Source organism: Equus asinus, chromosome 25 (assembly GCF_041296235.1).
Source record: "Equus asinus isolate D_3611 breed Donkey chromosome 25, EquAss-T2T_v2, whole genome shotgun sequence".
NCBI classification, from domain to species: domain Eukaryota; kingdom Metazoa; phylum Chordata; class Mammalia; order Perissodactyla; family Equidae; genus Equus; species Equus asinus.
Window position 1 is genome coordinate 43436670 of NC_091814.1, and position 25104 is coordinate 43461773.

The 25104-nt window shown below is 37.5% G+C and overlaps 1 protein-coding gene across 2 annotated transcripts in view; it reads right to left on the reverse strand.

Annotated features, from left to right (window-relative positions):
- Positions 1 to 25104, reverse strand: part of AXDND1 (axonemal dynein light chain domain containing 1) — a 79467-nt gene that overhangs the window by 12403 nt on the left and 41960 nt on the right. For both annotated transcript variants that reach the window (XM_070497598.1, XM_070497599.1), the window contains exons 17-22: positions 20589 to 20790; positions 19701 to 19794; positions 16769 to 16968; positions 15860 to 15956; positions 6895 to 7005; positions 293 to 409 (exon numbers count right to left, since the gene is read on the reverse strand). In XM_070497598.1, coding sequence (XP_070353699.1) covers positions 293 to 409; positions 6895 to 7005; positions 15860 to 15956; positions 16769 to 16968; positions 19701 to 19794; positions 20589 to 20790 — 821 coding nt within the window. The remainder of the gene's footprint in view (positions 1 to 292; positions 410 to 6894; positions 7006 to 15859; positions 15957 to 16768; positions 16969 to 19700; positions 19795 to 20588; positions 20791 to 25104) is intronic.

Genomic DNA, 25104 nt, shown 5'->3' on the forward strand with positions numbered 1-25104 from the left:
CTACTATTTGAAAAATCTGGCAATGAAGGGATAAAGAAACAGCATCAGGACGAGAGGTAGGTCATATGGTTAATAGGAGTGCAGGTGTAAACGAGGCTAATGGGAGACAGCTGGATTTGGAGAGGAGCAATAAAGAGATGTGTGTCTGTAAGTCTAGCTAAGTCTACGGGAGGAAAAGAAGGAAGTTGAAGAGTTTACTCCAGATAATCTAGTTCCATTTTCAACAGTACCTCTCTCTCTCTATTCCTTAAAAATATAAAGAGAAAGAAAAAATAATACTAAGTAATCTTACTTCTTCTGCTTTCTTTTCTTCCTTTTCCTCCCCAAGTTTCTTATCCTCCTTACTTTCTTCTTCATTCTCTTTAGAAGGCTTGTCTCTTTCAGGCTCAAGGAATTCTTTTAAAATGTCCTGTGAGATAAAACAATTACAATTATAACTTAGGGTATACTAATATTTTAGTACTGTATTAGCAATTATGCATTCAAAAACATTTAATGAGCACTAATCCTGCACTTGGGCATTGTGCTAGTGATAAGGATACAAAGATTAACAAGAAAGGTCCCTGCCCTTAAAAAGCTTACAATTTAGTGAACAAGAAAATGCTATGGACACATATAGTCACATAGGAGGAGCACCTAATCTAGATCTGGTAGTGGACAGGGGTGAAAGAGCTGGTTGGTCAGGAAGATTTCCTGAAGCAGCTAATGCCTAAGTTTTCTCTTCAAAGGATGAGCAAGAGAAAAAAGACAGTACAAGGGAGTTCTAGGTAGAGGATGCTGTATGCACATGATTGGCTCTAAGAACAAAAGTAGTTCAGTGGGTCAGAAACTTGGGGGAAGATGGACGGGGCACAGGCACAGAGGAAGAACTAGACCGGCATGCCACGGAGATTGGATTTCATCCTGAAGGCGCTGAAGTAGCAATAAATTGATTGGTCTGTTTTGCATTCGAAAACAATCACTGTAGCAACAGGAGAGTAGATTTAAAGAGGAGGAAGGAAGGGAGGAAAGAAGAGGAAGAGAGAGAGGAAGAGGAGGGAGAAGAAATTGACAAGAGGACTGAATGAACAACACAGAGTTGCAGGAATGAAGAGGATGAGGATTCAAGAGATATTTAGCAGGTAACTCAGTGATTGATTGACTGGATGGACATGGGATGGTCACAGAAACAGAGCATCTTGCATGATACCTGGTATATGGTTTAGGACACTACGTAGATGATAATGCCATTCACAGAGATACTGAACAAAGATGGTTAAGCAAGCTTGGGAAAATAGACAAGTTCAGATTAGGCTGTGTGAATCTAAGGTACCACTAAGATATCCAAGTGCAAATATCCAGGAAGTAGCTGAATATATGGACCCGGAGTTTAGATGGAGGGATTTGGGCTAAAGATAGGAATTTAACAGTTACCTGCCTTTAGTTAGAGCCGAGAAAGTAAATTACATCACTAAAGGAGAACTTGTGAAGAGACTAGAGGACGAGGCCTTAGGACAGGAACCTAGTCACCTAAAGGGCTAGAGAAGAAAGAGGAGCCACAAAGGAGGCCCAAAGTTGCCTCAGAAGTATGAGAGGGCCACCAGGAAAGCCAAAAGAGAAGAGAGAAGGAGTTAGTAGTGTTGAATACTTCAAAGGAGCCTACACGAATCTTGACTAACGACTGTCCTTCAGATGTTTATTGCAGTAATGTTTATAAAACAAAAGCTAGAAATTAGCTCAGTGCCCACAATAGGAAAATGCATAAATAAATTATGATGTAAACCATACAATAAGATAGTTTATAGCAATTTTAAATGATATTGTAGAAATATGTACATGGTATAGAAAAATATTCACAATATGTTAGGATATTTTTCCAAAATGAAAATACTCTTTTTCTCTGATGATACATATTCTATTGCCGCAAAATATTTGAAGAATACAAATAAATTAAGAATCTCAACTCTCAGTAGCAACTTCTATCAGTTTGCTGAATATTCTTCTAGACTGCTTTATTTATACACATATAAATATTTGAATACAAATGAAATAATATTATATATGTTATGTTATGATAATACAATATTATAATATATTACGTTCTATAATCTGCTTCTCTCAATAACATATCAGGAATGATTTTTATTTCACTACGTAAACATCTACTTTATCTGCACAGAATCCCATTATATGAATGTATCATAATTTATTAAACTAATCCCTTATTGACCAACATTTATATTGTTTCTAGTATTTTGCTATTATAAATAATGTTGTAATTAACATCCTTATACAGATATATCATATATTGGAATTATCAGATAGACTACAAAGTTACATTTAACCTGTTTAAGGAAATAAGAGATTGAAAATATGAGTAAAGAGAGAAAGACTGCAAAAATGATCAAATCTGAAAAACAACCAAACAGAAATTCAACAATTAAATTTAAAAACTCAACAGAAATGGTTAATAGCAGATTAAACTCAGTTGAAGAGCAAATTAGTGAACTAGAAAGTAAGCCAGGGGGCAGGCCCCATGGCCGAGTGGTTCAGTTCATGTGCTCCGCTTCAGCAGCCCAGGGTTTTGCAGGTTTGGATCCTGGGTGTGGACATGGCACCGCTCATCAGGCCATGCTGAGGCAGTGTCCCATATAGCACAACTAGAAGGACCTACAACTAGAATCTACAACTGTGTACTAGGGGACTTTGGGGAGAAGAAGAAGAAAAATGAAAAAGAAGATTGGCGGGGCTGGCCCCGTGGCCGAGTGGTTAAGATCGCATGCTCTGCTGCAGGCAGCCCAGTGTTTCATTGGTTCGAATCCTGGGCGCGGACATGGCACTGCTCATCAAACCATGCTGAGGCAGCGTCCCACATGCCACAACTGGAAGGACCCACAATGAAGAATATACAACTATGTACCAGGGGGTTTTGGGGAGAAAAAGGAAAAAAATAAAATCTTTTAAAAAAAAAAAAGAAGATTGGCAACAGATGTTAGCTCAGGTGCCAATCTTTAAAAAAAGAAAGAAAGGCAGAAGAAATTATCCAGGATGCAATGCAGAGGCAAAGAGAAAATATGAAAGAGGATCAAGAGATGTGGGGGACAGATGCCAGTACATATCCCTTCAGAGTTCCAGAAGGAAAGAATACAGTAAATATGGTAGAGACAATATTTGAGGAGATAACAACTGAAAAATTTCCAGATCTATTGAAAGAAACCAAGCCAAAGTTTCAGGAAACCAAGAGAATCCCAAGCGAAAATTTAAAAAGAAAAGAAAAGAAAATCCACCCCCATGCATCAGAGTGAAATTGCAAAATGCCAAAGACAAAAAGAACATCTTAAAAGTAGCCAAAGAACAGGGATGGATCAACTTGAAAGGAACTGACGACTGAATTCTCAATTGTGAGTTTGGTAACCATAAAATCCAGAAAACAGTGGAAATAGTATCATCACTGTGCTGAGAGAAAAGAACATCATCCTAGTATAGTGCACCCAGCAAAAAATTTTAAGAATAAGGGTGAAATAAAGACATTTTCAGACACACAAAAAGTGAGTTATCCTCCAGTAGATCCTGACTAAAGAAAACTCTAAAGCTTAAGGCAGAAGGAAAGTGACGCCGGGTGGATGGCCTGAGATGTCTAAAGGAACAATAAAGAAATTAAACAATCACCTGCAATGCCAGAATATTTCTTAAAGGTACGTCACTATAGGCATTCCTACACTTAAAGTCAGAAACAATAAAAGGATGCTTGCTATCTTCACTACTATCTAACATTGAATTGGAAGAATTATTCAATGCAATTAGACAAGGAAAAGCAACTAGAGGCATCATAATTGAACAGAAAGAGATAAAACTATCTGTATTTGTAGATGATTTGATTAAATATCTGGAGAACCCAAAAGAATCAACTGAAAAACTACTAAAAACAACAGGACAATTTAGTAAAGTCACAGCACATAAAATTAAAATACAGGCATCAACAAAATATATACAAACATTTACCAGTTAGAAGATATAATGGAAAAGAAGATCCCATTTAAAATAGCAGAAAATAAAATACTCAGGCACAAAACTTACAAGAAATGTGCAAAATAAGCAAACTATAAAAAATTTTCAAAAGGCATAAAAGTAGACATCCTATATCCCCTATTCTTGGCTAGGACAACTCAACATCATAAACATGTCTGTCCTCTCTCAGTTAATATATAAATTTAATATTATCCCAGTTTTAAACAATCATATTTTTTCTAGAGTTAGATTATAAAGTTATGTAGAATAAAAATAAACAAGAATAGCGATGCAGCACCTGAAACAGATCAGTGAGGACGGCTGGCCCTACCAAATATGAGACTGTATCATAAAACCTCAATAATTAAAATATGTGGTAATGACCCATGAACAGGCAATAGATGAGTAGATCAATAGAAGATCCAGAAATAGGCTTGGGTGAATATGACTATTTTCAAATGTTGGAAATACTATAATGTGGAAGACAAATCAGCCTCATTCATATCAACCCAAAAAGATGTAGCAGTGGGTCCTAACCAGTGGGTAGAAAAAGCTACAAGTAGACATTTCATTTAGTTCAATAGAATGAATCATGTTCTAATAGTCAGTGCTCACCAAAAATGAATGGGCTATCTCTGAAAGTAGTTCTTTGTCACTTAAGATATTCAAACATAGGCACAATGATCAAGTGTGGGTGTTACACTAAGATCTATGTGTCAATGGTTGACTGAATTCAATCACCTTTAAAATCCTTTCTGTTCTTAAGATTCTATGATTCTGTATAGTTCTTGAATTTTTTCCTAGATCTGATGTGTAGCCAACATTATGTTTTTGGAACTTTACTAAGTTTCTAAAACTATACGGTAACTTAAGATTTATAATGTTTATGAAATCATTTAGTGGTTAAGTTCAAAATAATTCTGGTCAAGATCTGGACAGCAAAGGAAAATGCTTTTGTTAAAGGTGTATAATTTAGAAAGGTAGTGTTTCTTCAGTGTTTAAATGTAAAATTAAAGTCCTACAAATATGTAGACAGAAACTTCCCTCTCAGACTCAAGAGCACTGACATACATGCCGTAGGGGAGCAGAATTTGCCACCACAAAATGTGTCTCTCTGGCTTGATTATTTTTAAGAAAAAAAGACTCAGGAAGAAACTTTGACTTTCCCCTAATTGCCTAAAAGAATTTAATATGGAAAGCTTCTTCCAGGAAGGAGCTATCACCATCGATAACTATAGTACAACATCAACCAGGTGTGGTAGACAGGGAGGAACCTAGCAAGGCCCATTTGATCAAAGTCCTCTCCATGTCCCATTGTCTCTGCCTGGCATGGCAAACATTTGTTTATCAACCATTTGCTTTCCCATCTCCATGTGAATTGCCTTCCTCCCCTTTCAAGTCCCAAACCACTACCCCCAACATCCTCTTTTGTCTTTAGCTCAAGATGGTATTTAAGGTGGTGGCTTTGGCTATTTTGGTGAGTTACTCAGTTTTCCTGGGTTTCTCCCATGCATACATGTTATTAAACTTTCTTTGATTTCCTCCTGTTATTGTCAATTTAATTCTTAGACCAGCCAGAAGAACCTAGAAGGGTAGAGGAAAATTTCTTCCTCCCCTACAGCGCCATCAGATCATACCAGTATAGTTTATGGCTCTGATAGCAATGAGAGCTTCTTCAGAATTTACTGGAGGTGAATTCCCTCAAAGAGATGGAAGTAAAAATAAACATTTGTGACTCCCATTAAGTATACGATATTCATTGATTTGAGATCCTTGGTAAACAGGTGGTAGTTAAAACCACAGGATTAATAGTAATGTGTAGGGGGTAGAATAAGAAGTGAAAGCAAGCCAAGGCAAAATGGCAACATTTAAGAAGTATGTAGAGGTGGAAGACTAAAAGTAGAGTGAAAAGAAATAATAAGTAGGAAAAAAAACACAGAATTTTTGTCTTGTGAGAAGAGATTACTAAAAGAGTGAATGATTGGCAGCCGGGCCCGTGGCCAAGTGGTTAAGTTCATGTGCTCCGCTTTGGCGGCCCAGGGTTTCTCTGGTTCAGATCCTGGGCATGGACATGGCATGGCTCATCAATGCTGAGGCGGCGTCCCACATGCCACAACCAGAAGGACCCCCAACTGAAATATGCAACTATGTACTGGGGAGACTTGGGGAGAAAAGGCAGGAAAAAAAAAAAAAGAAAAAGAAGATTGGCAACAGTTGTTAGCTCAGGTGCCAATCTTTAAAAAAAAACAGAGTGAACGGTTAACAGGGTCAAATGCTACAGAGAAGTCAGGTTAAATATGGGATTGGAGTTCCTTGGATCTGGCAATAAGGAATCATTGGTGACCTTACAGTAGCTTCAGAGTTTTACGAAAAGTGATTGTTACAGGAAAGAGAAAGAAGTAGGAGAGAAGGAGACAAGAACAAGGCACCTGTCTTTTAGAGTGAGAGAAAGGACCATGTTTATATGTTGGTAAAATGGAACCATTAGAGAGGAGGGTGTTAAAGATACAAAAGAGAGAGGACGATGGACATGGGATTAAGTTCTCAAAGGAAGAAATAACCTTGGACGGGAAGACTGAGACTGAGGAGGAAGGGTGTGTGCAGAAGCAGGTCATCTGAGCGTACGCCTGAGGAAGCGGCAGGCAGCTCCCCTCTGAAAGCCACCCCGTCCTTTATGAAGCAGACGACAAAACCATCTGCTACGAAAGTGAGGAGAGAAGTTTGGGCGATGATCCTCTCTTAAAAGCGGGAAGAACTGCCAATGCTCTTGGTCAGAGCCAAAATTCTCTTCTGATAGAGTAAATAAATGAGGATTCAAAACACTGATTGGAAAAGGTTGCTGAAGCCTTATCCACTGAAATGCACGAAGAACCTGAATAACGAACAGAGCTAACACACGGAAAATACCTCTTCTTCAAATAGGTGCGCTTTTTCTTCATGTGTCAATAAATTTATTTCTCTGCCTTTGATCCCAGACAGGAGGTGAGAGCACGTGGTGATCCACTCATAACATTCTTTCTGAGAAGAGAGAAAAGATCATTACTAAGCAGGAAAAATCAGATTACACCAGCTAATTTATTCACCCATTCCTGTTGAGGAGCTGCTAAGTACAGTGCCTCTAAAGATAGCGCCATTCAATTAACTTTGTATCACTTCGGTTCCAAGATTTGTGCAGATGTGATTTTTTATGACTGTAGACCTAAATATCATGTCTTATCAACGGGGTTTGGAACCTGGGTTGGAATGGGACTAAGGAGCGGTGAAGTGCCATAAAACCAGATGCAGAAAGATTGCTGAATTTACTATGGGCAAATGGTCTGTCCCAACAAACGTTATGTAACTGGCCAGGTCAACTGTGATTGCATAACAATAACGATAGCAAACACTTACATGGCATTTAATTATATGCCAGACTCTTGTGATAAGCATGTATTGTGCATATATGAACTCATTTGATCCTCAATGTGAGACATATATTATTATTTTTTTATTGAGGTATAATTGAAATAACATTGTACTAGTTTCAGGTACACAATTCAAAATGTGTACATCTTGCAAAATGATCACTGCAATAAGTCCAGTTAACAAGCGTCACCATACATAGTCACAATTTTTTTTTTCTTATGATGAGACCTGAGATACGTTCTATTATTATCCTTATATTTTAAGATGAGGAAATTGAGGAAGAGAGCAGTTAAATAGCTTGCTCAAGGTCACAGACACAGTTAAGCATGGTGCTTGGATTCTAATCTAGGTGGCCTGGGCTCTAAACCATTAGAAAAATATTACTGCCCCTGCCCCCATAGAGTGAATGAATAAAGATTTCAGGCACCGTTCCAGAAAAGATGCTCACAACTTATCTATTGAGATACAAGCCGGGTCTACAGCAGGTCTCGTCTACCTAGAGTGAATAGCAAACCTACGTTTACTTTACCAAGATCTCCTGACAGCTAAGATCTGGCTTCAACGTTTAAAAGATCCATTATTCCTTATTAGTGAGTAAAAGCAGAGGGAATTGGGAAACATTAACTTCTCTGGGGAAGAATCTGGTCACTTTAACCATCAAAAAACTGTACCGTGTGGTGAAATAATGACCTGCTTCAGGTTCCTGAAATCAACCATAAAGAGCAGTAAGATGTCTTATATTTTTCTCATTATTAAACTTGTCTTTAATTGTGGAATTACTATGAAATATCAGAGCCAAAAAATTTTAGAAATCAAATCCAAACTGTTATGTTAAAGATAAGGAAGCTAAAGCCAGTAGAGGTAAGTTTACCACAGCTTTGTAATTTCACTGATAAGTTTAAATTCTGGATTCAAAGGGTTGGGATGATGTCTTACTGCATATTGAAAAGAGGATCAAACAAGGGATACGAAAGTATTGGGTTCTAGTCCTAAGTTCACCTAGTTAGCTGTGACTTCTTGAGTAAACTTTTTTTTTTTTGAGGAAGATTAGACCTGAGCTAACTGCCGCGAATCCTCCTCTTTTCACTGAGGAAGATTGGCCCTGAGCTAACATCTGTGCCCATCTTCCTCTACTTTATGTGCAGGATGCCTACCACAGCATGGCTTGCCAAGTGGTGCCATGTCCGCACCATCACGAACCCTGGGCTGCCGAAGTGGAACGTGCGCATTTAACCGCTGCGCCACCGGGCCAGCCCCTTGAGTAAACTCTTAAATAGTCTTCATCTAATAAAAACAAATGTAGCATTTGCTGATTTCCATGATATACGTATTCCCACTATGGCCATTTCAATGGTATTTATCAATTCAGTCCATTATCGCTGAATGTGGAATTGGGAAGGCGTGTCACAGTCAGCTCCTGTGAGCCATTGTGAGTCTCCATCACAACACTGCCCCCAAGGATCCTTCCAGCTACAAAATTTGATGCACATATTATTTAACTTTCTTTATTGTACTTAGAACAAAGCATTAGTTAATTTTGAAAATAGTATGATATTTTTGAAATTTTATTTCTTCAGAGTTAATTCATTATTCATGAGAAATAAACTATTCTCCAGCTGAATTTGCATACTGTGCAATAGATCTTAGTCATTTTCTTATAAACTTCTGAGACATCGAAAGTACTATCATAAGACTCCTGACAGGGGAAAAAAATCACTAGGAGTTTTTTGATGAAAGTTTTACAGTAATTATAGAGTTAAGCAAGTTTTCCTTCAAAATCTTCAACATCACATTTGACTAGCTCTAGACCCAGATAGCTTGGTTGCTAACCAGTACATGTGGATCTCCTTCCATCTACACTGTTACTTAATTCTAATAAAGTCTGAATCAGGGTTGTGTTAATAAATATTTCTGGTGTGAAGTAAAGGGCTGAAATTCTTGTCTGTGGTGAAGGAGGATTTAAAAAGCAAGAGATGGTCCTAACTGTTAAGCCTATCGTAGTGGGTCAAAAGCTGGAGAAAGAGAAGGCTACAGCAGATAGTCTTTTATAGAGTATCAGTGGTGAGACTATGGTGGTAATGGAATTATTAAGAATCCATCATCCCCAGGTCCCCACAAAAAGTTGGGAAATCTGGGACTTCCCTGAGTTTACCTACTGCAACACCACAAGAGGCAGGTCCCCAGCACCACTCTTCAAAGTCATACTCCTTTTGGAGGGCCAAATCCTGGAACTGGCAATAGTACTTGGATGACAGGAAGTTATTGCAGCCCATCGTGGATGGCAGGGTCTTGATAAATTACACAGGGCAGAGATGGGAAAGAATGGCGCGGGGGGGAGTCAACTGCAGCCAGAAGTCAGTTTGAAGGGCCCCAGCTAGAAATCCTCTCATTTCCACCAGGGTCAGTATTCCTTTGTTCTTGAGAGGAGATAGTTCCCTCCCATATATTCTCAGCACTATCAGGAGTTGATTAATTGTGTATCTTTTACCAGTCTTGGCCTGCTGAAGGTTATCTCAGAGATCCTTCCAGGTCATCCGCCATTTGCTCAGTTTATGATTAAACTCCAGAGCATCAGTGACTCTAATTCTAGATGCCTGGGAACATTATAGATGGTCAACTGAAGGCACGTGAAAAAAGACATCTATCTAGCTTATTGAGGGCTAAGTTTCTGGGTTTTCAGTAGCTAGTCTAGACTGCAGTGGTCCCAATATTCTCTCACTGGATGCCAGGCCTCTTTGATACAGTGCTTCCAAGCCTCAAATGAAGCCTTAATGATAAGCAATTAGTATTCCCAAGTGGAGCAGTTGATATGCACTGACACCAGTTTCTTTCAGAAATTGTCACAGGGGCAAGGATCGCTAGAGCTGAATCCTCTTGAAGAATGGCTTCCAGCTTAACTGTAGCTCAGCTGTGTGAAGTCAAACTGCGTCAGGATAAGCCAGGATCAGGTGGGAGGTAAACAGGGTCATTAGCCACTAGACTACCTCAATGGTCTTGGGGAACTAGATAATTCCCAAGTCTTCTTGAAGAAGTAATTTATCTAGGTAGTTATGGTGGAAGAGTAAGAACCATCAGTAAGAGTGATCAAACTTCAAAAGATACTTACTTAAGAGGCTTCCCACTCCAGAATCCTGTACAGCATCATGCAACTCTCATTCACTGGAAAGGAGCCCAAGAAATATTATATTGTGGGAAACTGTCACTAATGTCATCCAAGTATCAGTCTAGTAGGTTGGCAAGATGTTCTTCTTCAAGTGCTAGAATGTGGCTGGAGTGTGGGACAAGCCACACAGCATCTCAGTATAACCACATTTGACAAGGCTTCTCTGGAGGACCATCTTCCACTCTTCACTTTGTGGGATATGGATGAGGCCATAGGAGTCCCAGAGTCTGATGTCATAAAGGTTCATGTACCACAGAGTTGTCTAGGAGATCAGGGGAAGACGGTAGCAGTCAAGGACAGGGATGAATTTGGAATTAAGACAACCCTAATGAAGGGGGAACGAACAATTTGTTTTCTTTATAAAGAGTCCTGAGGCACTCCCAGGGCAGTGGGCAGGGGATCCTGCTAAGCCATAAACTAGTCTGATGTACCCTTGAAAGGCCTCAGCCTCAGACTTAGAGAGGGGCCTTACACATTGGGTAGAAAAAAGGCCCAAGGATGGGATGAGTTATAGGCTTACTTCTGGCACGAGAGCAGATTCTCAGCCTCCTCTGATAACACTTCCCGGTTTATTGATCTGAAATTGCTAGCAAAGGGTTAGTAAATGGGAAAGAGCTTAACAGAAGACCTAAGTAGCCTGGTGGAAAGTGTCGGTTCTCAAAGAGAGAGTCAGATCATGGGCCTCCAGGGAGGGCCTGGGTGGGACAGGCAACGAATGGCCCATTGTACAAAGCTCTCACAAAAATCTCCTAATAAGGATGCTTTTATATAGTTCCCTAAGGTCCCCTCATGAAGAACCTCTCACAATAATGTCCCTCCATATTGCTGTAGCCTTAAATTTAATGAGGAGGTATACCTCAAAGCATCCTAAAATCCTTATTCTAAAATTGCCTTTACCTGGAAACATGGTCTCACCACATGGAGCTCTACCCCCATTTAAGTAGTAAATGAAGACTAAGGTGTATTGTGCCACAGGCCAGTTGGTCCCCACCACCAGCCTGCCACATTCAGGATCTCTACCACATCTGGGAGTGGGTAGCAGCAGGGTCTGCTTGCAGCAGGCCTGAGAAGATGGGAGCACATTTCTAGATGCACAGTGAGGGCTGCAAGCTCCCAGAGACTGTTCGGTTCAGAGGCACATGAAGAACACTTTGAGGCCTTCCCAGAATCAAAACTAAAACTGAGATATTCCAGCTGTTAGATGAGGAGAAGTGAAATATACCTATAATAACACATTTTCAAACAGTAAAATATTCTTACTCCCCTGACACGTACCCTAATTATTCACAGTGTTTTATTATTTTAAATTTCTACTGAATGAAATTTGCTATTTTTACATTTGGATTCAGCATCTGTATTTATGAGGTTTATTTCTCCTATATTTATTGGGATTTTTTTTTAGAACTTTGTCAGTTATTTGAAATTAACTGGGAAAACTTGCAGTCATTATCTATGCTCTTAAATTTTTTATATGGCATGGGACTACCTGCTCCTTGAAAGTCTGAAAATACTCAAGTCCAGAGAAAAAGTTTTAGGTTTTTTTTCACAAATGCATCTGTTTCTTCCTTGAAAATTGGCCCACTTTATCCTTCTGAAGTCAACGTTACTTACTTTATTTTCCTAGAAAAATCTCCATCTCCTAGAGATTTTAACATTTATTAGTAAGATTTTGCACATAAAATTTTTTATAACCCACTTTTTAAAACTGTGAGATCTACCATACATATAGAAGAGCATAAAAAATATATATATGTAGAGTCTAATGAGAGCAGTCATTTAAACATCACACAGGCCAAAGAAGAGAAAATTGCCTGCAGCCTTTATGCCAGTCCCTATATACCATAATATATTTACCCACTCTACTGTTTATAGATAGGTCTCAAATTATGATCTCAGGTATACCTCATGAAGTTAGAAAAGCAAGAGAAAGTTAAACCCAAAGTAGGAAAAAAAGAAATAATGAAGACCAGAGTGGAAATTTAGGAAACAGAAAACAGAAAAATAGAGAAAATCAGTGAAACCAAAGCTGGTTTTTGAGATCAAGAAAATTGATAAATCTTTTCGTATACTGATGAGGACAAAAAAGGAGAAGAGACAAACTTTCAAAAACAGGAATGAGAGAGCAGACCTCCTATAATTATTAAAAGAATAATAGGGGAATATGAGCAAATCTATGTCAATAAATTAGACAACTTAGATGAAATCACAAATTCCTTACAAGACCAAAGCTACTGAGCTCACTCAAGAAGAAAGAGACAAAAGCCCTATATCCAGTAAAGAAACTTCCTTAAATCCATTAAAGAAATTGAATAGCCCTATATCTGAGTAGCTCTATATTTGTAATTTCCCACAAATCCCAGATGGCTTCACTGGTGAATTCTACCAAACATTTAAGGAAGAAATAATACACAATTCTATACAAATCGTTCCAGAAAACAGAAGAGTAAGAAACACTTCTCAACTCATTCTAAGAGGCCAGTATTACCCCAATATCAAAACCAAAGATATTACAAAACAAAACAAAACTACATAATCAATATGCCTCATGAACATCAATGCAAAAATTCTAAACAAAAATTTAACCAATTGAATTGAGCAATACATGAAAGAGATAATACATCATGATGAAGTGGGGTTTATCCTGGGAATGCAAGGTTAGTTTAACATTCAATTCAAAAATTAATCAGTGTAATTCACCATATTGAAAGACTAAAAAAGAAAACTTATACGACCAACTCAGTAGATGCCAAAAAAAAAAAGGATTTGATAAAATCCAACATTCATTTCTGACTTAAAAATATTTTTTAAGCAAATGGAATAAAAATGAACTTCTTCAAATTGACAAAGGGCAACTTTGGAAAACCTACAGCTAGCATCATACTTAAAGATGACAGAAAAAATACTTTTCCCCTAAGACGGATCAAGGCAAGGATGTCTGCTCTTACCACTTTTATTCAACCTGGTACTAGAGAGTCTAGTCAATGCAATAAGGCAAGAGAAAGAAAGAAAGACATACACATTGGAAAGGAAGAAATAAAATTGTCCCTATCTGCAGATGACATGATTGTGCACAGAGAAAATTCTAAGGAAACAGAAAACAAAACAAAACAAACTTCTTAGAGGAATAAGTGAATTCAGCTAGGTACAGGATATAAGATCAATATATTTTTTAAAATTTACTATAATTATATATTAGCAATGAGTAATCAGAAATTGAAATAAGAAAAGAATATCATTTCTAAGAGTACCAAAATATGAAATCCTTAGGGATAAACCTGACAAAAGATGGATTAAACTTTGTTGAAAGAAATAAAGAAGGACTTACATAAATTAAGACATATATTATGTTCACAGATCCAAAGATTCAATATTGTTAAGATGTCAATTCTTCACAAATTAATCAATAGATAAAATGTAATAATAATCAACATCCCAGCAGGCTTTTGTGGAGAAATTGATAAGGTAACTCTAAAAATTTCACATATGGAAAGCAAAAGAGCTAGAAGAGCCTGACCAATCTTGAAAAAGAAGAACAAATTTGGAGGATTTATACTACCTGATTCCAAAACTTATTATAAAACTACAGAAATCAAGACAGTTTGATAATGGTGACAATGTTGACAAACAGATCAACAGAACACAATAGAATGTCCAGAATAATACCCACACATACACTGTCAATGGATTTTCAACAAAGATGCAAAGGCATCTTAATAGAAAAAGGATAGCCTCTTCAGCAAATGGTGCTAAAACGACTGGCTATCCAAATGCCAAGAAATAAATTTCAATCCACACCTGGCACCATATATGGAAAAAATTAACTCAAAATGAATCACAGACCTGAATATAAAGCCTAAAACTATAAAATTTCTGAGAATCTTCGTGATGTTATTAAACCAAGATTTCCTTAGACACAACACCAAAAGCAAGCTCTAGACAACAAAAAACAATGATAGATTGAACTTCATCAAAATTCAGAATTCCCTCTCTTTGAAAAATATTGTTAAGAGAAGGAAAGACAAGCCACAGACTGAGAGAAAATATTTGTAAATCATATATCTGATAAAGGACTTGTAGCCAGACCAAGACGTCTCAAACTCAATAATGAGAAAACAAACAAACCAATAATAAATGGGTCAAAGATTTGAACAGACATTTCACATTTTTTCATAAATAGTTTATTAATTTTATTTCACTTGTAACTGTTTAAATATCTCAATTATCTACTAACCAAATTACAAGACAATTGAAAAATATTTTTGCATTGTTTTCCATTTTATTGAGATATAATTGACATATAATATTGTATAAATTTAAGGTGTACAACATAATGTGATGTGATATATATACATATTGCAAAATGAATACCACAATAAATTTAGTTAACATCCATCACCTCACACGGTTACTTTTTTTTTTTCTTGTGAAGAGAACTTTTAAGATCTACTCTCTTAGCAACTTTCAAATATACATTTCACCAAAGGTGATATATGGGTGACAAATAAGCCCATGAAAAGATGTTCAACATCATCGGTCATTAGGAAATGCAAATTAAAACCACAATGGCATACCACCACCTACCTATTAGAAGGTCTAAAATTGAAAAGACTGACCATATCAAGTGTTGGTGAGGACATGAAGCAAGGGGAACTCTCGTACACTGCTGGCATAAGTGTCAAATGGTTTAACCACTTTGGAAGACAGTTTGACAGTTTCTTAAAAAGTTAAACACACACTTACCATATTACTCAGCCATTTCATTCCTAGATATTTACTTAAGAGAAAGGAAAGCAATGCATATGTACATGAATATGCATGGACGCTTTATTTGTAATAATTGAAAACTAGAAACAATTCAAATGCCCATTCACAGAGAATGGATAGACAAATGGTGTGTGTCCACACAATGAAGTACTACTGAACACTAAAAAGCACAGACTTTGGATAAAAGCAATAATATGCGTGAATCTTGAAAGAATTATGCTTAGTTAGACACAAAAGTGTACATTCTGTATATCAATTCTTGAAAATGAAAAATAATCTTCACTGTTAGAAAGCGGACCAGGCATTGCCTGGGGACAGCATGAGGCTGGAAGGAGAGATTACAAAGGGGTACAAGGAAACTTTGAGTGTTGAGTACGTTCCTTTTTTCCCATAGTGATCATTTTACAGGTGTATGTATATTTTAGAAATTATCAAATTGTGCACTTGAAATATGTGCTGTTTCTTGTAAATCAATTAAACCTAAAAAGTTGCTTAAAAAAAATAAGACAAAACAAACTAAGGGGAAGACAGAGTCATTACCTTCATCTTCTGCAGCTCACGGAGTTCCTTCCTAGGATTTTTTTTAGAGCGACTTGCGATACTCAGAGCCATGGCTGTTACCATCCCTCTGCAACAACTGGGGGAAAAAGCGCGCACACACACATGTACAGCATGACCTATTTATCGGTGGTTCCTCTTCTAGGTGTTTTAAATCCAGATACAGTGAAAGTTTATCATAATAATTAAGCTAATGACTCACCAAGGAGAATAATTTGACTCTCTCAGTTTCTCACCCTTGCCTTCTTCCTCCCCTCCATTCCTCTTACTTTTGACCATTGGTAACATTGAATGGAGATGAAGGGGAAAATTGGCTGGATTGTAAAAACTACTTCCTGAATTTGCAGTAATCATAGTGACAGTATGCTTCCTAGTTAAAAAATTACAATTTTTTGGAATTTATTTTTATTTGATGGGAATCTCTTAGCTTTTCAGATATAAGGGATTTTTCTTTTTTTTTTAAGGGATGTTTTGGTTGGTGTTTAGTGAAACATACAAAAATATACATTCAGCTTTGCATGGAATTACACAGGAAACTACAAGCTTCTTTATAAATGCCCCCCAGTATGGGCAAAAGTACAAGATGTACCTTATTGATGCAAGTAAAAGAGTCTTTTCGTTTCTTACTAATTCTCACTCCCACACCTGTACTCACTTCCCATCCTGCCCATACTAACATTGTTTTCAAAAGAATTCTAAAGCCATTGGGAAAACACCAAAATCTCATATTCCAACTGGACAGTGTTAAAGCCAGTTGAAAAACTGAACTAGTATTTCTTCCAAGGTTTTAAAATAATCTCTTATTGCTGCTACTTAACTGCCCTTGTCACCTCTGCTTTATGTCACATTTAATCTTTGAAAGGAAGTAATAAAATAACCAGATAGTTTCACCTGCTCAAATAGCTGGAGTATTGGGACAACTTTCTTGCCAGTGCAATCGCATCTAGCTCCAACTCTGCAACTCCTATATCATGTTTTTCAGCACATTCCTCCTCCACATTTGGGAGAGTGTCTTGGTCAGTAAAGTCAGGTACCATTAAAATCAGAAAATTTACCATCCACTGGATCATAGATATATGCAATTCATCCATCTGTTAAAAAATGATTGTAATACAAATGACCCATTTTAAATAAATTGAACCATAAAAACCATAGCAAATTTAAAAATAGAAATTATCATACCTGTGTCCAATTTTCGACAACACTATCATTCTTTTTTCTTTTTTCTTTTTTTTGGCTGATGAAGTTTTGCCCTGAGCTAACACCTGTGCCAATCTTCCTCTATTTTGTTTGTGGGTCACCGGCGCAGCATGGCCACCAACGAGCGGTATAGGTCCAAACCTGGGCCGCCAGAGCAGAGCGTGCCAAACATTTTTTTTTTTTTGAGGAAGATTAGCCCTGAGCTAACTACTGCCAGTCCTCCTCTTTTTTTGCTGAGGAAGTCTGGCCCTGAGCTAACATCTGTGCCCATCTTCCTCTACTTTATATGTGGGATGCCTAGCACAGCATGGCGTGCCAAGCAGTGCCATGTCCGCACCCAGGATCCTAACCGGCGAACTCCAGGCCACCAAGAAGCAGAACATGAGCACTTACCCGCTGCACTACCAGGCTGACCCGTGAGTGTGCCAAACTTAACCACTAGGCCACAGGCCGGCCCCAACACTATCATGCTTAATGAAATCAAATCATCACTACTCAGCTAGTGTAACCTTATTTTCTTTTGGTCACTATACTATATTAAACTATCCACTTCCTCTTTTTCAGCTTGATCAAGGGTATTAACCCATTAAAGCCACAGTTCTCATATTGTGCAGCAAGGCACTCCAAGGTTCTGCAGTTAAGGAGGCCATGGGATTTTAAACTCTTGAGGGAAATAAGAGTGATATGCAACACCTGTCAGAGTCAGCATGAGCTTGACATAGTTCACAGTTTCAACACTAGATGCACTATGTCACTTTTTTTTTTTTGGTCAGGAAGATTGGCCCTGAGCTAATATCTGTTGCCAATCTTTCTCTGTTTTGTGTGGGATGCTGCCACAGCATGGTCCACACCCAGGATCCGAAACTGTGAACCCCAGGCCACTGAAGTGGAGTATGCGAACTTAACCACTACGCCTCCGGGCAAGCCCCTGTATATATTTAATAAAGTAAAAAACAGGTCAATAGAGTAATTCTTGCATGTAAGTTAGAAATAGTAACTTAGAAATGACTTGCTCAAACATTTTTTGCTGAAAGAGGTACATGATAAAAAAAATGTTTGCAGGGGCTAGCCCCGTGACTGAGTGGTTAAGTTCGTGCGCTCCGCTGCAGGCGGCCCAGTGTTTCGTTAGTTCGAATCCTGGGCGCGGACATGGCACTGCTCATCAGACCACGCTGAGGCAGCGTCCCACATGCCACAACTAGAAGAACCCACAACGAAGAATACACAACTATGTACCAGGGGGCTTTGGGGAGAAAAAGGAAAAAATAAAATCTTTAAAAAAAAAAAAAAGTTTGCAGATGGCTGTTTTAGACTGCCAAGCAGCACAGATCAGATGGAGGAAGGGCATAAAGGAGAAACAAAGCAAAACCAGAGGGAAGAAGATGAATCAGAAAGGAAAACGAATAGTGGGTGAAAAAGGGGCAAACTTCTCCATTTTTAAATACTTGTACCAGTTAAGATGGATGGATATACAGAGTTCCTCAAGGAGTTTATAATCTTGCAAATTTTCTACACAGTTTAATTATATTACAATAATGTAGTGTTAAAATAGAAGTATACAAAGGCAATTTCAAAATAATCCTATATTATAAAAATTGAATTCCATAATACAAAAATTGAGTATATGATTCCATGGAGATACATGCCCAATGGTAAACTGAGTATTTTCCCAAAGAAGGGGCTAATGTAGCAATACTATAAGACACCAACAATGCTGCGATGTTCTTCCTTACTTCATTCAACACGTGTGTGTTGAGTCTCCCTATGTGACGGGCACTCTGATACCCTTTTTCTTCTTAATTTTGGCTGTCTTCCAAGTCATAGAAATTTCTCCTAAGCCTGAGGATCCCCTGGATCCAGACTTCTTAATATATTTGCTCCTCAACTCTTGGTGCCTATTTGCTTACAACATGCTCATAGACTGATAGAATACAATGCTTCATAAGTGTTATTCTCATATAACATGATGCTCTCTGCCTTTCAAATGCCTAAGCTAAGCAATATTGAAATTAATTAAATTCACTTTATCAATTTTGTAAGATCAAGAATTTGCATATTAACTTTACTTATAATAAGAGATTCCTGCGTAAATTAATTAAGACAAGGAGGTGGGAGTAAACATAACAAACTAATAAACTAAGACATCCTTTGGAAATCATTATTTCATGTTATGCTGGTTAAAAGTCCACAGGTTCAGTTCTTCAGAAATGTGGAACAATTCTATTTGTTCTAATAATTATAGACCAGGAGTATTGTGGCATCTTATCTTTCTTCCTAGTAACATGTTTCTGTCATCCTTTCGGCTAGTCAGGGCACCAACATAAATCCTTAAAATGGTCACATCTCAGATTAATGCAATTAAGGGGAAAAAAAATCAGTATACTGAGTCAAGATAATAATTAGAACTCAAAAACTTTGATCATCTCTGAAACTTCATTCCAGAGGCAGAAACATACTGCGTTTAAAAGTCCACTGCAAATCATTTGAGTCATTATATGATATAAGTTCCAATTTTGCCCTCCCAACTTCCTGCTTCAATTGAATAGGCATGACCTGGTTTTTCCCCAAACAAAATGCCCGGCCAAGGCAAAATATAACCTCACAAATCCCTATGTGTACATACGTGGCGCTGAAGTTCAATGTTACCATTGTTAATCTCATTGCCTATCTTCAAAAGCCATTGTTGAATCATGTTATAGATATTTGCTTGGAGTACCCTGAAGGAAAAGTCAAGTAAAATAAAGATAAGTCACTTACTTAGAGTATGAAAGTAACTATCGGCTAAAAGAAAGGGTTTCATTTGTCTGGGCCTAGTAAATTTAGGTGTGGACAATTGTTTGAGAACTCAGCGAAAGGTGAGTCAAAGCCTTGAATGATCCGGTATAATGGCTTACTCACTGACATAGCCTTCCTAACCGCAGGTAGGAGGCAACTGGCATGACGCACTTTGGACAACACGGATCTCACCTTCAGTGTTGGCTCTCCACCATAAAAACTCACACTCACACCCCTTACGTTCACTTCTGGACTGGTGAGACCACAAAGTGAGAAGAAGGAATTTTAAAGTTCTCTCAAGAGATCAGCTTCCAACATGACAGTATGAAGAGCAAAGCTGACCTACTCCCCAGTGAAACTGGTGAAAATTATTTCTTAAAAAAACACTGAAAGCCTCTGGAAATGGTCTGAAGGACAAACAGCAACTGAAGAAACATCTATTCAAGACAATCTATGAAGATTCGGTAAGAAAGTCAAGAGTCTGCAGTATCTGAACCAAGACTCCTCCTGCTCTCCCCTCCGCTCAGCGAGGCAGAAACTCCAGTCTAGACCGCTGCAGCCAAGAACATAGGGTTCCCTCAGCCCCCAGTGAGATGGCTTCCTTCCGGAGAGGAACAGGATGGCAAGGTTTCTTGTCTGACCCCAGCTACCTGTTGCTGAGTCTACACACTGGGAAAATGCAGTTGAGAAGTGGGGATTCCCTTCTTCTACCCGGCAGAGAGCTAAGGGAACTTACGAGCCAGAATCCATGTCTATGTACTGTGGAACAGTACCAATAATGTTCAACAGTGCATCCAACTGAGATTTCATTTCATTAATTTTTCCATTAATTCCCTCCCATTCTTCAAGAAGCATTTCAGGAAACACCAGGAGGTTTTCCAACTTGAAAGAACAGGATTCAAGAGAGCTAATCAAACTTGGAAGAATTTTTGAGATACCTAGAAAAGTGAGAAAAGTATTAACTTCTAGAAGTATTTGTAAGTCTATTTCAATAATAAATTATAAAATATTAATGAGCAGGGGCATATCTTTTTTCATCTTTTTATTATCCTATAGCTTGCCTAGCAGAGAATCTTGAAAAGAGGAGTTCCTAAATAAATGTGTAGTGAATAAACACCGTATCATTCATGCTTTTCTGACTGATGGACTATTTCTTTGATAAGAGTTTATACTCGAAGTTTTATGTCTTCTCAGCTGAGAACCAAATGCATTAAACCCAGAAACTATAAGCTACAGTTTTCTGTAAAAGGCATTAATTCACTTTGTCATTCTGTTAAGAAGACAATGACAGTAAAAAGCTTCTTCATGATTATAGGATAGTAAATAACAGAACTGACAACAGACATAGTTCTTGAGCCATTTTTCAGGTCATTGTTCAGGTTTTCACGAAGTTTATAGTTTTAGTCTGAACAAGATTAAGTCTGGATCCTACTCTTTGACTGATTCACTGTAAGATCATGGCAAAATACCATCTCTATACCTTTGTCTTATCTCATTTGCAAAAGAAGAAATGAAAATGCTCCCATCTCAAAGATATATAAAGAGAAATGATTAAAAAGCAAACTTTTTCTTGTCCTTAATGAAAATATTTTCACTGCCTTCATCAGTAAACTCTGATATCTTAGGAGTACTCAAAATGATCTGTTCATATCACTATCATTCATCATTTTGACTTTCTCATTTATTTTAAACCATTTACTACTTTCTTTTTTCTCTGCCCACTATATATTCTCATGGGTAAGTATTGCCATTTTATCTATAACTACACTACTGCTGCTGCAGATAATTAAGATTGTGTTTTCCCATCTACAGTAGTTTCATGTTGAACAACAGTGCCAGTCAATGGATCGGGTTGCCTGGAACACTTTACTGGGAAGGATTCTTACGTAACACGTGACACAGTGAGTGAAAGTGCTTGGACGGGTTTTTAATGTCTCCCACAGGTTTGGGGGGATGGATTTTCAATATCTCCCATGGCAAACTGAGATATCTGGTCACCCTACTGGAGGGATAATATTGAAGTTCAAAATCTGCTAAGGAATCGAGGTAAACACATCAGACTTTCACTTGGGACTCCTGAACCCTTGAGGGCTGCATCTTAGAAATAAGGGTGGAGCAGAAATAGACCAGCCCTCACAAAGCCTGAAGCCATACTTCACTTCAGCTCAGTCCCTGTTTGGATTAAAACGATCTGCCCTTACCCTAAATGACCTGCCAGAAGAAAAAAGTAAAGTCATTCTTGTGAAATATAGCACCATTCAGAGTCTCAAATTATCTCTAGAAATTCTCACACACAATGTCCAGTTATCAATCAGAAACAGTCAGGGATAGGAAAAGAATTGACTCAAAACCAAGACAAAATACAGATAATAAAAAAAGACCTACAGGAGAACCAGATATTATCGAACCAGACACAAGACTTTAAGATTAACTGTGATTAAAATTTTTAAGTTATTAAGTGACAAGATGGAGAATTTCAGCGGAGAACTAGAAACTCTAAAAGTTCATAAATTCTAGAACTGAGAAAAGCAATAATTGAAATTAAAAATTCAGTGCATGTTTAATATTGGATTAGACCATGTAAAGTACTGAAAGAAAATTGCTGCCAAATCAGAATTCTATACAACACAGATAAAAGATCATTTAAACAAAAAAAGGAAAATAAAAACAAAGAGAAATCACCAGCAGATCCAAATTATAGGAAATACTAAGGAGAGTTCTCCAGGGAGAAAGAAAATTGTGTCAGATAGACAAATGCAAATGTAGGAACGCGGTCATATAAGAATAAAAAGGTCTTAATCTCCAAATTCACAAAAGGGAAAGACTGCTTGTTCTCTGACAATAGACTCAAGCCATAAGCAAATAATCACAAAATCAGCTTAAACTTTCTTCCACTCATCAGGAACAGCCTCTCATGAGTACCTGGCCTCCGAACATCAACCCATCCAAGTCCTCTTCAAATCGCATGCATTTTCTTTTGAACTGTCCTTTGGACCCCAATTTTTCTTGTTTTATTACTTCATTACTGTTAAGTCATAATTTTATTTACTTTTCTATGCATACACGTCTGATTTTACATGAATATCACTGGATTATACATTCGACAAAGTGGGTATACAGGGAACATACTTCAACATAATAAAGGTCATATACGACAAGCCCACAGCTAACATCATATTCAATGATGAAAAGCTGAAAACTTTTCCTCTATGATCAGGAACAAGACAAAGATGCCCATTCTCGCTAGTTTTATTCAACAGAGTATTGGAAGTCCTAGTCACAGCAATTAGGCAAGAAAAATAAATAAAAGGCATCCAAATCAGAAAGGAAGAAGTAAAACTGTCACTGTTTGCAGATGACATGATATTGCATTTAGAAAACCCTAAAGACTCCACCAAAAAACTCTTGGAACTAATAAACCAATTCAGTAAAATCGGAGGATACAAAATCAACATACAAAAATCTGTTGTATTTCTGTACACTAATAATGAACTATCAGAAAGAGAAGTTAAGAAAACAATCCCATTTACAATCACATCAAAAAGAATAAAAGACCTAGGAACAAATTCAACCAAGATGGTGAAAGACCTGTACACTGAAAACTATAAGACAATGCTGAAAGAAATTGAAGCAGACACAAATAAATGGAAAGATATTCCATGCTCATGGATTGGAAGAATTAATATTGTTAAAATGTCCATATTACCCAAAGCAATCTATAGATTCAATGCAATCTCTATTAAAATTCCAATAGCATTTTTCACAGAAATAGAACAAACAATCTTAAAAAACCAATCTGATTAAAAAATGGACAGAGGATCTGAGTGGACATTTTTCCAAAGGAGACATACAGATGGTCAACAGGTACATAAAAAGGTGTTCAACATCACTAATCTCAGGGAAATGCAAATCAAAACCACAATGAGATATCGTCTCACACCTGTTAGAACGGCTACTATCAGAAAGACAAGAGATAAGTTTTGGTGAGGACTTGGAAGAAAAGGTACCCTGTGTGCAGTGTTGGTAATGTAAATTGGTACAGCCACTATGAAAAACTGTATGGAAGTTCCTCAAAAAATTAAAAATAGAACTACCAGAGGATCCAGCAATTCTCCTTCTGGGTATTCATTTAGAGGAGACGAAATCACTATCTCAAAAAGATATCTACACACTCCCCCATTCATTGCAGCGTTACTTACAATAGCCAAGACATGGAAACAACCGAAGTGTCTACAGACAGATGAATGGATAAAAAAGATATGGTAAATATGTACAATGGAATATTATTTAGCCATAAAAAAAGAAAATTCTGCCATTTGCAACAACATAGATGGACCCTGAGGGCATTGTGCTAAGTGAAATAAGTCAGATAGAGAAACACAAGTACTATGTGATCTCATTTATATGTGGAATCTAAAAAAACTGAACTCATAAGGACAGAGAGTAGAGTGGTGGTTGCTGGGGCAGGGGGAGGGTGAGTGCGGGGGAAATGAGTGAAGGTTAACAAAGGGTACTAACTTCCAGTTATAAGATAAATAAGTTCTGGGGACGTGATGCACAGCATGGTGACTGTAGTGAACAATACTGTACTGTATACTTGAAAGTTGCTGAAAGAGTAAATCTTAAAAGTTTTCGTCACACAAAAAAATTGGTGACTATGTGAGGTGATGGATGTGTTAACTAAAGTTATTGTGGTAATTATTTCACAATATATGCATATATCAAATTATACACCTTAAACTTATATAATATTATACATCAATTATATCTCAATAAAGCTGGGGGGGATTTTAAAAAGAAATAGAAAGGAACTTTCTAAACTTGATTGCTAGAGACTGAATGTTTGTGTTTTCCTCAAATTCATTTGTTGAATCCTAACCTCCAATGTGATGGTATTTGAAGGAAATTTTTGCATCTCAAAGGAAACCACCAAGAAAATGAAAAGGCAATCCACAGAATCAGAGAAAACATTTACAATTCATATATCTGAAAAGGTACTTGAATCTAGAATATATAAAGAACTCTTACAACCCAATAATAGAAAGACAAATAATGCAATCAAAACATGGACAGGGGCTGGCCCCGTGGCCGAATGGTTAAGTTCGCGTGCTCTGCTTCAGCGGCCCAGGGTTTCCATGGTTCAGATCCTGGGCGCGGACATGGTGTCACTCATCAGGCCATGTTGAGGCAGCATCCCACATGCCACAACTAGAGGGACCCATAACTAAGATATACAACTATGTACTGGGGGG